Here is a 17,747-nt window from a genome sequence, read left to right on the forward strand (position 1 = left end):
AAACTTAAAGGACGTATCCGAGATCTGAATTATATACCGAAAAAAAATCTCGGAAGTTTCGATAAGCCGCCACAACCGAGAGAGCTTTCAAGAGTCAGAAACGGGAGGATCGACCACTGCTGTCAAAACTATGATCAAGGGTGACTCATTTTCGAAAGACATTTAGTGGGCCGGCTAATTTACCAAGGCTGTGGCCAGCATCTGGTGAAGTGGAATGAAACCTTCCGCAAGATTTCTCTAACTAGTTGCCGCTTAGATCCTGAAACTCGCTCGTCTACTTTCTTCGCTGGCAAAGTTGCCTCTCACTTTGCACTTCACACTAGTAAGTGAGTACCGCACTTGATAGAAGTTTGACGATTGATCAGCAGATGAAACAGCTGTCTCGGGGAGCTACTCGGAGCTATTAGCGGCAAGGATTTGACTAATGTTGCTACCAAACGCATCAGGGTTGCCATGTACCTTGCACAGAGGAAGCTTCGACTCAAAGAATCGGTTTCGATAGACGCTTCAGCGAGGATGAGAACCGGGGAGCCTCAAACAAATAGTTACTCGCAGCAAAGTGACATATGTAATTAAGAATATATGTAATAAAAAATTTACACGTTTTACTGCATCTTTACTTTTATAACTGTGAAATCATAATGGATACAGAACTTTATGTGAGTTTGAACTGTTCAGAGCAAAAAACAAGTAGAAATGTTTCAATTGCACAGATGTTTAAAATTTCTGCAATAAAATTATTTGAAAATTTATATTAATTCATCATTCGTTGGGATGACACCGCTCGGGGAGTCTCCCCGCTTCAGCTGTTAAGCACTGAACCGTTGATCAAGTGGTCATCGTTTCGAGTGCTAGATTTCCTTTTCCCAACGTACATCGAAGGAAATAACAACAAAAATATAAAAAGTGAGTCACTTACTCAAATAATCACATTAATCGCCTGGCAATTGTACAAAAAGACAAATCACGAGAAAATTATCCATTTTTTAAAAAACAGCGGATCGAAGCAATGTAATACCGATAAGACATAGCAACCATCAACTGAGACGACGCCGTTCAATACTGCTGAATAACAATATTGCAGGTTTATGTCTTTTATACATGCATACGTTTTGAATCTAATCATACCGAAAACAAAGGTAGTGGTTAAGGTGTAGTGGCTCCACTATCATGATTGTGGGTTTAAGGTGTTCAAATAAGAAAATTGATCCAGGGGCTGAACAAGTTAGAACATTATACACAATATTAGCATTTTTTTAAAATGTATTTTATTCCGTACGAATATCGTCATATGAGGTTTACACAGAAAGTACATGACAAAAATATAGATACAAACCGCACGTGTGCAAGGCAATTTCTTGTCCCAAGGCTAGCTGCATTATCATAGCACTGGTTCACTCGACACGCTACGTGTGGTGTAAACTCATAAGGATCTCAAGTTGGTACTATGTACGAAGCACATATGGCGATAGAGATAGATTATGTGGCTCTGTAAGCGCTATACGTGATGGCCCAACATGTCTAAATTAATGTGCGCACTTATGAACCATGACGGTAGGTATGCATTGAAAGCCCTGGTCAGTCTGCTAGCCCCGGCAAGATGTAGACAGTCATTTAGAATGAAGATTAGCTTTGTCCCTCCGATTTACCAGCATTGTGGTTCATGTAGACCGTCTGTGCAACGCAATCGCCGTGCACTTTGCACATAGGAAGCTTTGACTCAATGAGTCCACGTCAGCAAGGACGCAATGATCGGCTTTGTAGACTCCACCTACCAGCTAAAATGAGAGTCTAAATGTGACTCAGTCACTATTCTGCTTTCCCATCTCAAGAGTACATTAAGCAGCATCAATGCTAGCTAGACTTATACGACATATATACGTTTTACTCTATCTCGTAATTATACCATTTTTTTGCTTAATATGCGGCTAAGAGCCCACGTAAAACGGACCTATTCCCCACGAGTCCATTAATGACTATACTTCAGTACTTATGAAACTTTTAATAAAACAAGAGTACAACGTAAATTTCAGGCAATCGTGTAATGTAATTGTACTAAAAGTGTATTTAGTAAGTGCACAAGTTTCGACAGATACCCCATCACAGTCAGAGAAAGATGGCTCGTGTCGCTGCTGTCGGTAACACCGAACAGCCAAAGTTTTCTCCATCAAGACTTTCACCAACATGACCTGCCTGAGGCAGCTGTTATGATCAAGATGCGCACCTAACAGCAAAATGATTTGTTCGCGATGATCAGTATATTTCTTCTGCTGATTAGAAGTAGACAAATAATCAAGCCATGGGATGATCATTCTCCTGGTGACACTTGATGAGTAATTTATCCACTCAGTAAGTGAGTCGATGCGCTCTTGACATGGACGCGAATCTGTGAAAACTTTCTTGCAGAACACGGGATTGCCTAAAAGAAATATCAATGACATCGTGAGGTACATCAGGTATGTCGTGGCGGATGTTTTTGGGGCTATGAGCCGTCGCGTGTCACAATAGTGACATCGCCAAATGATGGGGCGATCCGTACAGCGTACGAACCATACCCTGCATTATTGAGCTGCCGAAAGCTTTGTAGAGGAAGATGGTGAGAAAACTCAGATGTCGTTATATCGTTTATATCTTATTGCAAAGCTTGCTGTATTACAGCACCGATCTGATTGAGATCCATCAGGTAGTGTTGCCTTATGATGATGCCTTAAAGCGCATAACAGTATATCAAACACATGATAAACCATGGTTGCCCACCATGAAAGCGTAAGAACATACTGTTCGGTAAGAAGCTATATATCGAAGTCCTGACATGTAAGAATGTGTGCGCATAGGTCAAGCGCATCAACAAGTTAAAAGCTCTTCGCGTGCGTCAGCGCCATCGCCAGCTTGACACTTCCGACAGAATGTGGATAGTCTGAAAGGTGGGCATCGTTTTAATCTTCCACAAAACACGTCCGACTTATCAATGTTTAAGTCTTCCTAGACCATTTAAGCGAGATGGTTCAGCTCGCTGACTCGCTTTGAATGAGTGACTATTCTCAGTACGTCAGCTGGCTGCGTTTCAAAAGATGAAGTGAACAGAAGAAGATCTTAATCAACGAACACTTCATTCACGTAGCGAGCTCTTGGCCATGCTGCATCTCGTCTGACTTCACGTATAACATATAGCAGACGACAAGACGTGGGACTTGTATTGTCTTCTTCATTTGGCGATGTTGTTGTTGACGTACGGCTAGCATCTACATAAGGGAGCTACAAATGCGTAATTACTACTACAGACACATCTTGCAGGTGAATTGGTGTACTTACACGTAGTGTGTTCACCTGGTGAGGTGTTTTGCGAGAATCTTTCTCGAGCTCTTCCTATTCACTTCGCGGCTCATTGCCACGAAGTGGATCTGATTAGAAACATCAGACACATTAACCACTCCGAGTAGCTGATCTACCCTCTGTTCCGAAACAGCAACGCGATTCCCAACCGCCAGGGGTACCCGAAGCAAGGCGATGTGACGACAAGACTCAGAGAGCAAAATTTAAAACTAGATCATCCTACCCTCAGACGCACATCGTAAATCGTAAAGAGAATTGGCGTGCCGTCACTACCGAGAGAGCCCGCGAGATCCAGCCGCAAGAAATTCCTCGTCTGCCGGCACGACTCAATGAGCAAGGATCAGTCCACTTTCCCATGAAGCTTTTGGTGGAATAGGGAATACCAAGGCTATCATGAGTACTTCGTGTAGTTAAAGGATTTACTTCCGTATGAGAACATGTAGTGTTTTGTTATGCCACTTTTGCGAGACCGCACTAGTGCAGCGGTCGATAAGGAACTGGCGCGCATTAAGCCTCTATCTTTTTCAAAGAAGGGCCAGGGCCGCTCTTCGCAATGCGTTTCCACTAGCAAGATGTGGCTGGCCTTTTGGTCTTGAATACTCGTGATCGGTGTACAGCTTTCCGGTGGAGACGAGCGGGGCTTTAAACAACACGAATACGAGGCGATGGTTTGCCGCCTCAACGTCCGCGCCGTGCTTTTAGTTTGCAAAGCCAAACATGGGACGACACGCTAAGCAGACCTCTGTTTCGTTGAAACTAACTTATAAGGCTATAAGGTGGGTGAGGCGAACAGTGTTGCGCTCACCGAGCTGATACGCAGCGGCACTTTCACCAGCTCCTAGCTCAAGGGTACTCCTCATGGTGAAAAATCCGTACAGTCCATGAGGAGTGTACAGATTTTTCAACCAGTGCTGATCGAAGCACAGACCGTATTTCCGGGAAGTAATGATCCCCGGGTTGAGTAAGCGCTCGTGGAGCGTCTCAAGAGCACTCTTTGCGCTCAGGGTGAGAGCAGACGATCCACACAGAGATATGGAAAAGCTTTGATTAGTTACCATCTAAAAAGTATAATCACGACGTGATTTCGCGAGAGTCGACGTGATCTTTGGACTTGCAGTAAAGCAAGCTGGGTTGTTGAGCAAGCTCCATCCCTAAAGGGCCAGCTCGTTGGAGAGAGCAAGGATTTCGAGACTCACGCAGCGCGCAGTGAGCGCCTTTTATCTCTGGAGAACGGCTAGGATGCGTATCGCCGCTTGGTGTTTGTTCAGGACTCCGATAGTCACTAGGACTGCTCTCATTAGAAAGCACCTCGGCATGCTAGCCTAGAATTTAGTGTATCAGCCGCAAAGACTGCCCTTTTGACAAGGACTTGCAGAGCCTTTTGAGGTTATGGAAGCAGTTCGGGTGCAAATACGCTCAGAAGACTAGAAACGGTAAAAAAGTAGACTGAGCTCCACGCGCAGTTGTTACCTGTGGAGCGGTCACTATTGTGCAGTGTCTCAAAAATCCAAAACGCCAGTTTGATCCACATGTTAGTGAAGAGACAATTCTTGAATACTTAACCCTTTCACACCTGTTCAAATTAAAGTACGTTACAGCTGGATGAAATTAGTATTTTACATCACGTATGGTCAATTCAAATATTGATTTTGTGAAGATCACGGAAATTAGACGTTAGAGAAGAAACGCAGGTCTAGAATGAGGTTTAGTCAAACATAACTTTGTAGTACTAGGCTAAATAATCTAATAAGGTGCACATCTTGAAATAGCAGAGCGAGTGTTAGTTACATCAGAATCTCAATTATACCAGTGGTTTTTCTTTCAGAGCTCAGACATTTGAGCCTCTATGTCATTTCAAAGGCTTAACTTCTATATTTCGTTGCAGGGTGCGATATATTTCAACGATAATCGACTTGGCTATTCACGAATTCTTTGCCATTAAGCTCAACGCCTCTCTTCGGTACATGAGGATTCGCTAAGCCGTTAACGGGAAGAGAAGATCCGATTTTTTTACTTATGCTGTTACCGACTAGATTAGGTAGGTTTGATTAATATACCATGTGGTTCGCAGATTCAGTCAGACATACCCAAACCACATATTTACGTAGTGAACATCCAGTTGATACTTTTGTATAAGTTCATAGTCATTTGTAAAGCCAGGCTTGACGTACAAACTCTACATTTAAAAAGCGGATGCAATTGCACCCAATTGCAAAGCTTTCCTGAAGCCACATCACGATCCAGTTCAGATCGACTTTGGCATCGGGTGATGACATACGGACATTGGACGTCAATCGACTACATGTAGAAGAAGCAAAGCGAAGACTTTTCTTCTCAGCGACGCTATCCAAAATTTTGATTTTAATACGTTAGAGTTAGTTACCAGTGCATGTTGTCAGAACAGGCGTGGACAAATCCATTTTAATGCCTTTTGGTGGTAGACCACTTGTATATCAAGCATGTTATGCGTGACATCACCGCTAGGCAGTTCTACTCGTAAAATTACTGGAAAATTCTTAGACATCAACTTGGCAGGTCTATCCCGAGATTTCAAGCTCAACGTCTGAAAATTCAAGTGGTGGTACAATCTTACTGGCTGTTTGAAAAGCACATGCTGATACTGTGCTGCATTGTAAGTATCCGACAAGCTATCGCTTATTGCATAACAAAAGACCTCAAACTAGGCATTTTTTGCGATTCTGACAGCTCGAATCTAGCAGCGGATCCTTATCTGCTTAAAAGCTGTGCGCTTTATACACCGGGATCACAAGGTGTTGACTGTAGCTGATGCGTCTCGAACTGGGGCAGACGAGTACTTCGAGTGGTAGTTAAGTGAGTCTTCACAATTTGACCACCACCTCAAGTTACTGAGCAATAGTACAATTGATATGAGCCTTCACCATACAAACTTTGGTCCAGAAAGCGGGCGCAATCTGCGATAACCAATCTGGACTTTGAAGCGCACGATCCGAGTCATCATCGCAAGACTTATGATATACTGGGTGACATTCTACTAAATTTTAGCCGTAACTTGAATCAGATCCCGACACTTGAATGATAACAAAGGATCAAACCCTGCTCGTACGCTAATGACGATGTAATTATCACAGGTATTACAAACCAATTTTTCGAAATAGAAAAATGTATCATCTGTTACAAATTCTCGTCTCTGTGCATTGGATCAGGTAGGTATGAATGTATGTATGAATGTATACATGCCAACATTTTTACACTATAAGTAGATAATCGTATGGCTCAAAAGAATTGATTCCGAAGCTCAATTTGGCCCAAAAATTGTGCTGATCTAATCGCTTGCGGCAAATTTTCACTGGCTTTCGCACTGGCTAGTCTCGAATTACGCATAAAAGCTCGAGAGCCTTGTATTTCAAATCCCAATTTGCGCTTGAGCGACTTCATCTGGTCAAGAACTTCAGTTCATTTCATTTGGTACGATGCGCGTAAGTACAACCGTCTTGATAGCGACCGTGAGTCTCTATTCTCGTCAACATCATATAAGTGCGACGGATGACGCTCGCAATTTAGTGAGTTTTAACGAAGAGCGTGGCGCTAATGTATCGAGTCCTTCGACATTAGATGTCGATACTTCTGCAGCTTCTGGTAGTCAAGGTTCGCCATCTCTATCATCATCAGATGTCACGCAAAAGGATAAAGACGCGCTAGTTCGAGAAAAGAATCGCATTTTGGATGAAGCTCTTGGTGGTTCTGCTGGTAGTGACAATAAATCGAAAATGGATGCTTTGTTACGTTTAGATGAGGATGAGCTCGATAAAATGTTGGCCTCATTTTCCACACTGGACCAGGCGAACAAAGGGAATACATCAAGTGCACCAGTCACGACGAAAGTGGATTCAAAGGCAGTAGATTTGCCAAAAGATGGTAGTGGGAAAGACTCGTCGAATGTGTCAGCTTGGCTTGCCAAGTACGGCGATACTGATGCCACTGACTCAAGTGGTAGTAGCCTCTCAAATACACTGCAGTCAGCAAAGACTCCAAGTTTGCTCACCAGTGGAAGTGATTCTGATGGTTCTTCGATGCCGAGTAAAGTCAAAGCAGGTGATACATCGAATGTATCAGCGTGGCTTGCAAAGTACGGTGGAAGTGATTTAAGTGATTCGGATTCCTCCTCGAGTAAAAGCACAGGGGAGGGTAAGTCTAATGTGTCATCTTGGCTTGCAAAATACGGTGGCAGTGATGCAAGTGATTCTGGTAAAAGTGACAGCTCGAAGACTTCACCAGATCCCAAGCCTCCAGGATCAGACACATCTTATATGGATGGTCTATTAGCATTAAGTGACAAAGATCTGAAGCCTCCCAGTATTGACAATGTACTTAAAGGCACTGGAGCGAGCGCACCAGCCCCACCACCTGCTGATGGCAGTGATAAAGAAGAGCCTCCAGCTTCTACTCCTGCTCCAACGCCTGCTCCAACACAGAAAAAATGTGATTCGGGCTGGTTTGCCCATACAAAATCATGGTTTAAGAAAAAAATCTTTGGAAGTGACGAATGTGCTCTTGACCGCAGACTTCGAACATTTGAGGAATAAAAGCATTGGAATTGAAGAGCCAACGCATGCTATATCTTCTATCTTACATATTGAGGTGTCCTTGTTAGATGTTTCTCGCGATAGTAGTGTTCTTACTGCTTATCGCGTACTTGTCTAGTAGATTGTAACATGAAACAAGAACAACATTTCGTTCATAGCTTTTGTTATTCCCTGCTTAAAGAAGTTACTTAGACGACTGGACGCAATAACAGCGCCGATTTTCTAGCTTCTAATGTGAGGCCACGAAGCATGATGGTTTGACTAAAAGACTCGATAAGAGGTCGGCGTACGACGACGTTCCCACTGAGTCTCGTACTCACTCCAGTGCTGCCACTCAAGCGTATTCAATATGTTAGCAATTTCTGCCGTCAGTTTCTCGTCCGAAATGATCTTCGTCTTCTCTTCTGGCTCCAGGCTTTGCACTTTACGTAAACGCTGTAATGCGAGTCCATACGCATGGCAATGTCGATCATGCAGTAGCGCAACGTGCAAACACATAGGCGAGTCAACGTCTTCCCATTTCTGTAGGTCACTAAAAGCTTTTAAGAAATCATGCCATTGTTCTAAATCACCAAAAGCTCGTGCTTTGCGAGCCAATGCGTCAGTAAGAATTGTCTTCTCTTTCTCCTTTTCCTTGCGTAGTTTTTTTTCTTTTGGAGATTCATCCGGATTGCTTCGCGTGCCAAAAAACAGCGCTAGTTCATCTTGATTAATAAGCGCAAGTACAGCATCGGCTGCGTCAACCACTTCTGTCAAGTGGTTCGAACGAGATGCCTCAGAATCAAAGTGATGTAGCTTTGTCTGCAGTACTGGTAAGCAATCTGGAAACTGGTCCACAAGACGCTGCCACGCAGGCAAGAAAGTTGGTTTGCCACTTAACTTTGTTACACGCTCAAGAAGCAAGTTACGAATAGCTTCTTGAGCGATCACATCTTCCTCACGTTCGTCAGTGGGTTCGTCCGCTTCATGACTTTTAGCAGGAATTGGTGCTGGTGGAATCACATATGTCACATCAAAGCCATTCGGACGTCGACAACTCCTGCAAACAATAGAGATGAGTCAAATTCTAGAATATCATCTGATCGTTATCTACTCACCCTCTAACACTTCCGTTCTTCTGACCAAAGTAAATGGAACCGCTCAAAGTATCTCCAACCGCATGACCTAAAGGAAGTTTGTCGCGTGGAGGTTCTCCAAGAAACAGCGGCACATACTTTTTCAATGGTAAATTCTTCCTTTCTAAGGCTTTACCACCTAATGCCACATCATCTTGATGTCCATACACTGATGCTGTGATCTCTTTAATGTCGTGGTGAAGTATCAAGATCATTTGCTTGAGTTTTTCGAGTTTGCTAACATCTTCGTGTCGTACTTGAGCTCGAATCACATACGACCCTTTTTTAAGTGTCGTTTTATTGCCGTAAGCATCCGAAGAGCCAATATATTGCTTCTTGTCGTCAAAGATAAGCATCAACTGTGCTTCAAACGGTGATTCATATAAACGTCCATTCAGTAATGGCAAGTGAGGGACCACAGCACCTGGTTCCTTTTTCGTAAATGAGTATGATAAAATCAACTGATACACTTGACGTTTGTCTGGGAATTTGTCACGACTTGTACTTAATGGCAAGATCTCGGCTGTTTCAGGACGAATGTATTGACTATATTTGGTAAAATTGAGTTGAGGCGCCAAGATTTCATTTGATACGCTACTGGACACAAGCACTTTATGCGATTCTTCGCCTCCGACGATTACAATTTTCTCTTGATCAGGTTTAATTCCATGGAATTGAATCTCGATTTTAACGATCGAGTCTCCAAGTGCACTCCAGAATTGACTTAAGCAGAATTCCGTTGTCAATCCGCCTAGCAAATCCATACTAAAAGTAAGTTCCTGTCCAGGCTTAAGATAAAATGCCTTATGGAACGATGATAGACTTTGACGCACAAATGGTTGAAATTGCATCATATCAAGCATAAAAAGCTTTCCAGACGCATTCGAGTCCATATCTGAATCGCTAGCACGGGATACGATAATGTCAGCCCATGTTACACCTTCTGGAGGTGTGAGAAAGCGACGAAATAGATCTCCAGACTGAAATCTGTTCTGAAAGTGAACTATCGATGGTGCATCATCAGGTTTTATAATACTAATAGGCACCGTAAAGAGAGCACCGCGATTCTCATTTTGCGTATCGTACGCGATTATCTCCCCATAGTGTTCACCTGCAGCTAAGTGCTTGGTCTTAATAAGCACTTTGAACGATCGTCCATCATGCATTAATGCCATGTTTCGTCCAATTTCAATCCAACGAACCGAAGAAACGAACTGCACATGTTGTTCAAAGTGAATCTTATCATCTTGAAGTGCTTTTTTGTGAAAGATTGGCGTGACAGTCACATCCACTTCAGTACATTCATGAATAAAATCAACACAATCTCGAAGGAAGATACCACGTGCATTTCCATCACCGGACGATGTCTTGACTTGATAATAAAGTGGAAATTGTCTCGTCCCATCAAATGTGTTGCTTTGACTCAAGTACTCAAATGCTGGAACAATTTGAATCAGTCCCTTGCCTTGAGCATATACATCTACATTTGGTACTTTTATTGCAGTATTCTCTAGTGCACGACGGATCGAGTACGGTGTATACTGGACACCAAGAGCTTTCATTGCACTAACAAGAAGTGCAATATTTCCAGCACAATTAGGCGATGACATGGATGTTCCATTCATCAATTGTTTTTTATTTAATGTCCAATTTGGCACTGGAGCAATGGCAGCTCCTGGTGCACAGACATTCACACCTAAGTCGCCATCAAACGTTGGACCACGTGACGACCATGTATATGCAGTACCCGACAAGTTATTGTCTCGCATAATATACTCGCCTTCCATCATTTGAGGCGAAACGTAAGCTCCAACTGAAAGCATACTCGACGTTGTACCACCAGGAGCGCCGACTGTACCCAACGCAGGTCCATTATTTCCAGCACTGACAACAAATGTAATATTATGATCATTCACAAGCTCATTGCTTAGCTCAATAAGTCGTCCATAATTATGTTGCGACGCATATTCGCCGTAACTCATGTTAATTACATCAACATTTGCATCCATCACTGCTAAAATCGCACGACTGAGCGCTGATGTCGTCTCCATGCCTTCAAGTCGACCATCTCCTATCTTGACGGCCACAATTTGGGCACCGGGTGCCACTCCATTGCACTCTGGTTGCTCAGGATAGTACGCGGCAACAATTCCAGCCACATGTGTACCATGCGCACCAACATCGTTCACTACGCTCAATATATTTCCATCATCATAGATATTCAGTACGTAATTGAGCTGAGACTCGTTTGAGAACGTTGCATACTGTCGTTCAAGCTTAAAATTAGTCATCAACGGGATGCCAGTAAATGTTCCAGTCTCTGATGTATCCAGAGCAGCACGCCAACAAGTGTCGTCATGAAAGACAATAGCGTCGTAAATTGGTCCAGGATCTTCATAAGTTTTGACAAGATCTTCTAGCTGCTGAAGTCGCGTTTCCAGATCTTTCTTCTCTCGTCTTTTCACTGGATCCTTCGTCTTGACATCATTCTGTTTTGTCCATATAACTAATTGTTGTTGAACTTCATTCATTGCATTTCGTTGTTGAATCTCAAACTTTTCTTTTCGTTCCTTTTGAAGTCGCGCTATCAATGGTGTTGGAAACAAATGATATCCAGCTACACTTCCAACGTGATATGTTCCATCTTGACTTAATGGCCACTCAGGATCAAGTGTTAGAGCACGACCAGAAGCAAGTGTTAAGTGACCATCTTTTGCTTCAAGAACAATTGATGTGTCAATATCTCCAGCACCTGTGGCATCCACAATGTCAATGATCTTTGGACGTCCGTCACATGTTGTCTGTAGTCCAATAGCTCCAGGATCTACACCTGTATCAAAGATTGCCACAATAGTATTACGACCATCATACTCTGGATATTGCTGCAAAAAGCGATCAGCAAGAGTTTCCTCTTTAGGTAGCAACGAAGCAGTTGGGAACATTTTCATGATTGTAAACGGGATAAAAGATTTGTCAGCCCCCGTTAGAATTAAATTTGGGATTTGAGAATATAAATTAAAAATATTGTGGAATATGTAAGCAATAAAGCAATATTTTGGAATATATATAGCGTTTCCCATCTAAGCAAAGCTGAAGCTGCAGCTTGCACGAGTGTTCTCGCCGCCTAGCCATACATATCGCGTGCGATTGCGTTTCCTTGCCGTCCGACAGGGCAAGAAGGAATAATGAACTTTGTCCAAGAGTTGCGTCCTCTCATTGCCGGTATGAAAGCCGATTCGCTTTCCGAAGCGGTCACAGTGATCGTCTTTGTAGAGGGCCCTCGCACTGGCGTGACCAGAATGTAAGTCCTCCGTGTCATTAAATGCCGAATTTAACTTTAAGTCGGTTCGACTTGGTTGGAATGCACACTAGCAGCTCGTCGAGCGGATCTGAACCTATGGATCTCGGCTATGCTGAGGTCGAGGAGGCAGAGATTCGAGCTGCCGAGCAGCGTTTGAGTACCCAAAAGTGTTCTGACTGTGTCGACACCCGTCACCTTCGGCCCTGCGCAAGGCGCGTCAGGGTTCATCGAACCGACGTCCCGCTTCTTACCTGTCATATGGTTTGTCGCGGCAAAACGACAACACCCAGAAGGCGGGGTGACCTATTGGGGAAGAACTTAATTCTGTTGAGCGTCAAGGTGGTAGAGGCCAGCGGGGCCCAGCCCCGAAGAGTTCCGTGCTTGAACACGGAACGTGTATACAAGCCGGGCTTGAGCGACCGTAAAGGTCTTTGAGAAGCCGTGGAAGATCCTGATCGATTTCGAGGCGTCAGACAATTATGCTCGACGCTCCACAATCGAAGGAAGTCAGCTGTATGCTGAGATGCTGAAAGCGCGGGTGAGTGACACCGTCACTGTTCGCTTAGCGACGGGGACTTTTCACTTTGCCGAGGGTCCCTGTAGACCTCGGTGTCAACTTTCTTGACTTCGGTAGCGTGGAACGCTGTTTGGTCTTAGACTTGGATTTAAGGAATGACCTCATCATTGGGATGGCATGACTGGAACACTATGAGCCATGGATCGACTGGAAGTTGAGGACTTTGGGCGCCATGCGCACGTCTCCTGATGGAGCTTTGGTGAGTCATGAAGCCGCCTCTGCTAGGAGACAAAAACACTATTGGCGCGGACACTGGACCGAGACAGTCAACAAGCTGAAGCTCGGAGTATCCAAGTTGGTGATTATCAAAGGTGAATCGGACAGGAGCCCCGAACATGGCTCGCACGCTGAACGTGGAGCACCAAGCGCAGCTCAAGTACCGAAGAAATTACTGCATGGTATGCGTGGCAGGATCGGCCAAGGGCCGAGGCATCGAGGGCGAGCCCCACTGATGCGCGTGGAGTGGCACGTAATCCACTGAGCGCTACACACGTTTTGAAGCAGTCGCTGCATGCCACGAATGGCTTGGTCGGACGAGGTCCGAGGCATTGAGGGCGAAACTTTAGTGATGCACGGGAAGTGGTGCGTAATCTACAGCACTGTTCACGTTTGAAACAGTCGCTGTATACCACGGGTGGCATGGTCGGACGAGGTCCGAGGCATCTTGGATAAGGCCCTACAGCTGCGCGTGGAGTGGTACGTTATCCAATGGACGAAGACTGCGAAGCTAGTAGCTCTTCGTCGGATGTTGCTAATACCATCAGGGCTCCGGTGGAGCAGGATGTGGAGCTGACACTGGACAGCGCTGAGTGCGTGTTCATACTGGTCTCGCCGTATGCTAGCTGCAAGACGCGGGGCGTTGACCCGGACCCGGATGCGTCTACTGTAGTCAATAGCGCACAGCTAGACGACGCCACCCTCGAGGCTGGAAGCTTTTCTTGAGCTAGACGAGATATCCCTCGAAGTGCTTGGCGGTGCTTTGAAGGCAAACAACTAAGCCGAAGTGGTTATTATTCGACCGGAAGAAGAGATCAACTCGTCGTCGCTTCTGGATGAAACTGTTCTGGAGGACACCAAGAGGGATCAAAGCGCACGAAGTGGATCTTTGATCCTGGGCAATCCTTCAGATCCGTACTATCCTTTGGTGAAAGAATTTCGAGACATCGTCTCCAAAGACCCGCCGTCAGTCCTACCTCCGGACCGAGGTGCGCGTCATGAAATTGACCAGGTTCCGGGAACCAAATACTGCGTAAGACGCCAATGGCCCCTGCCCAAGGAGCAGTGTGATGTCGCTGACGACTTCCTCCGTGCAAATCACGACGCAGGAATAGTGCGCGAGCAAGTCTGCTCACCCGACACCCGCATTTTGTGTCCGGAAACGGAACGTGAAGTGGCGTATCGCTCACGCTTACAATAATCTAAACGCTGTTACCATTCCACCGCAGACGTCTATTTCTAGGAAGGATGTTCTCCAGAACAACATGGGTAGATGTACAAAGTACAGTGCACTTGACTTGGTCGGTGGTTTTACTAATTGCTCATGAGAGCGAGTGATATTTCGCTGACAGCGGTGAGTACTTTGAGCGGTATGCTCCGGTAGTGGCTGGTAATACCCCAAGAGCTGTCAAATGCACCAGCAACATTTAATCGTCTTGCGACGCAGTTGTATAGCCCCCACCGGGCGTACGCACAGATATGCTTCGACGACAACTTCGTCCACGGTCGTGCGGGGAACGATAGGTCGATTGAAGAAAGCCACATCGTTCATTTAAGAGTGGTGCTCGAGTGCATGCTCACGGGTAAGCTGTATGCCAATGCAGATAAGTGCATTTCTCGCACTGTAAATTCTCTTTTTAGGGTGCTTTATCGGGAAGCGTGGTCTTCGAGCGGATCCCGCTATGGTCAAGGCCATTGTGAACTGGCCGGTGCCAAATGACCAGAAGAACTTACGCAAGTGGCTTGACCGCGCCAACTACTCGCACAAGTACAACAGGTTCTTCGCAGAAATGGCACGGCCATTGTCGAATCTCCATAAGCAGGATGCAGAATGGTGTTGGGACACCGAGCATCAGGAGATCTTTGACGGGCCAAAGACAACCTTCTTCATGCACCAGTCCTGGCGTTGTTAGACCCCGATCGTCCTTTCAGTGTTGTCTGTGACGCTTCGGAGTTTGACATCGGCTGTGCACTGCTGCCAGCAGACGTCTAAGGGGAGACCGGGTGATCGCGTTCACATCTCGCTAGCTCAAGGCTGCAGAGAAGAGTAACCCATTTCACGACAAGGAATTGCTTGCGATGAAGTATGCACCTGTCAAGTTCAGGAATCACCTGCTCGGCCCCAAGCCGTTCGTGATCGGTACCGTTCATGCGTCACTACGCACTGCAACTCAGTCGCCTCACCTCTTGCAGAAAATGACCAGGTGGTTCTCCTTCTTTGCAGAATATAACTTCGAAGTGAAGTATAAACCAGGAATTCAGAATGCTCTGGCTGATGCGTTGTCAAGCAGACCAGATGATAAGGTTGCTCATGTCACGACGGTGACGTCATCCGTGACAAATTTGATCCGCGCCGCATCCGCGGGTGATGGTATGTGCGTAGCGCCGCTACGGGCTCTCGGAAGCAACGACTTTGCAGACTCGGACAAGAAGTTGTTGTCGCGACTGCGTGTACGGTTGCACCGATATTCAGTGAATAGGGATTGCTGTATTATAGCACCGACTCGACGGATTCACCACAAATCGTGGTTCCTCACGATGAGGATTTAAAATACTGTATGCTCTGTGAGGCCCACGACACCCCACTCGGTGGTCATCTCGGTCGTTAGAAGATGTACAGGTCTGTGAGTTGCCACTACTGGTGGTCCAAGCTGTACAAATGGACGAGCACGTATGTGCGCGCGTGTGAGGCATGTCAAAGGGTGAAACCCTCTTCGAATGCGGCGAGGCCGTTGACCAGTTTACCGGTACCCTCCGGATGTTGGTAGTCCATGAGTTTGGACTGTGCGTTTGGCCTGCCGAAGGACTCGGCGGGCAACACGGTTATGGTGGTCTTTATGGACCGTTTGAGCAAGATGGATCATTTTGCGGCAGTGCCTGACACCGTCGACGTTGTGGGTATGGCGACGCTGTTTGTCGATCGTGTCTTTTGACAACTTGGACTTTAGGAATCAATACTTGCTGTCAGAGACACACGCTTCACTGGAAGGTTTTGGTCGACGATCTTCAAGGTGCTGTTATCGAGCTGGATATGTCAACAGCGGACCATCCACAGACCGATGGTCAAACTGAGCGCGTAGATCGCTTCGTTGAAGACGTCCCCCGCAGCGTCTGCGCCAAAACCCCAAAGCGCTAAAGCGCCATGCTGCAACTTGAAGAGTTCACCTTGAACAATGCAGTGCATTCGTCTACCGGCTACACGCCGTTCTGCTTAACCGACTCGTTTATCCTCGCATTCCGCTGACGCCACCATCCCATGGCTCAGGGCTTGGTGGGGAAGGAATAGCCGAGCGGCTAGCTGATGTCAGCCCCTTACTGTTCGTAAAGAAGTCGATGACTTCCTGTTTATCAGACTGAGTGACTTACGACATGTTCGCGTGCGATAGCTGAAGCCAAGACATGCAGAAATAATATGCAGACGGAAGAAGCAGCAGAAATGTTGAAAATATTGAGTTCAGTTTCTGCTGTCTTTAAGACAAAGCCCGTCCACGGTTCATCGAACGTTTTGAGATCGTTGCAAGCGGGGCCTTGCGTGTACGCTAACCTTCCGCGAAGGATGCGCATCCACCCGGTGTTGTATGTGGGCTTGTTTAAGCCGTACCGGGATCCGGCGCTAGTGAATGCGGAAGCGTTGGCGTCAGAGCGGCGCCCACAGGCGCTCGACCACCCAGAAGCTGAACCAGCAACTGGTTTTGAGCACGATGTACAACGATCTTAATTCCCAACGGCTCCAAGCGCTTTACCATCGCATGAAGCGACGCATTCGTCTGCTCAACGGCTAGGAGCCGCTCCGACAGAGCGCGATAGTCCTCAAAGTAAGGCAGCCTGTGCACAACGTGATCCAAGCTCTTTAGGTTACCCGCGCAGCGATATGCAACCCCCGCATGATGATCCGCGGAGTCCCGATCGCGACGGACCTCGTCCTCAATAGCTCGAAGAGCATCGCGAGTGATCAACCCAGTCTTCATCGTCCGCCGACTCTTCTCGACAAGAATGGTGGTTTCATGTGCCAAAATAAGCTATGTGAACAGGTAGGAAACATTTGGCGCTTAGTGAGATGTCTCGTAAGGCACTTGCGAGAACACAGCGCGTATCGTCGACACATCGTAAAAGTTGTGTGATACTTCTATGCCAAATATGAAAACATTCGATGTTCTAATCGATTGACTCACTACTGGCAATAACAATTGTCTCATACCCTTTGGGAAGCAAGGGTGTACTAAACTCGGGTATTGCTGTATTTACGCTGTGGCATGCAAGCCCAACTCTATTCCATGTCTCAACTTTTTCCTTAATACAGCACGGATCTGTTTGACACAAACTGTTTGTCTGCACATAGTCATGAGGATATCGAATATTCCGTATGATACACGAGAATCCTCTCGATGCACATATCGGCTATGAAAACATACGTCGTAACGAACACTGTGTACTGGTGGTCAACAATGTGCAAGATGGATAGACGATTTTGCAAACCGCGCTAGAGATTAAAGACTTCCCCACATCTAGAATACTGATATTGCTGGCTTCGTAGACCAAGGGAGCAAAGTTGCATATCTCGCTGCGGTCAGAGCAAACGTAATCGGTGAAATTAAAGTCAAGCTGTTTCTGGACAAAAGTCTCTCGCAAATATGGCTTTT

The 17,747-nt window shown here is 45.8% G+C and overlaps 2 protein-coding genes across 2 annotated transcripts; one reads left to right on the forward strand and one right to left on the reverse strand.

Moving 5' to 3' along the window:
* Positions 1–6,785: 6,785 nt before the first annotated feature.
* PHALS_01910 (uncharacterized protein) lies at positions 6,786–7,898 on the forward strand (the record flags this gene model as incomplete). The annotated part of the gene is made up of 1 exon (XM_024716392.1): positions 6,786–7,898. One exon carries the CDS (start codon positions 6,786–6,788, stop codon positions 7,896–7,898), a length of 1,113 nt encoding a protein of 370 aa, XP_024581995.1.
* Positions 7,899–8,159: 261 nt separating this feature from the next.
* On the reverse strand, positions 8,160–11,961 carry PHALS_01911 (tripeptidyl peptidase ii; the record flags this gene model as incomplete). The annotated part of the gene is made up of 3 exons (XM_024716393.1): positions 8,160–8,937; positions 8,996–9,377; positions 9,438–11,961. The coding sequence occupies 3 exons, from the start codon at positions 11,959–11,961 to the stop codon at positions 8,160–8,162; spliced, it is 3,684 nt and encodes a 1,227-aa protein (XP_024581996.1).
* Between the last annotated feature and the right edge of the window lie 5,786 nt (positions 11,962–17,747).

The sequence above is a fragment of the Plasmopara halstedii genome, assembly GCF_900000015.1.
Source record: "Plasmopara halstedii genome assembly, contig: Scaffold_1651, whole genome shotgun sequence".
Taxonomy (NCBI): domain Eukaryota; phylum Oomycota; class Peronosporomycetes; order Peronosporales; family Peronosporaceae; genus Plasmopara; species Plasmopara halstedii.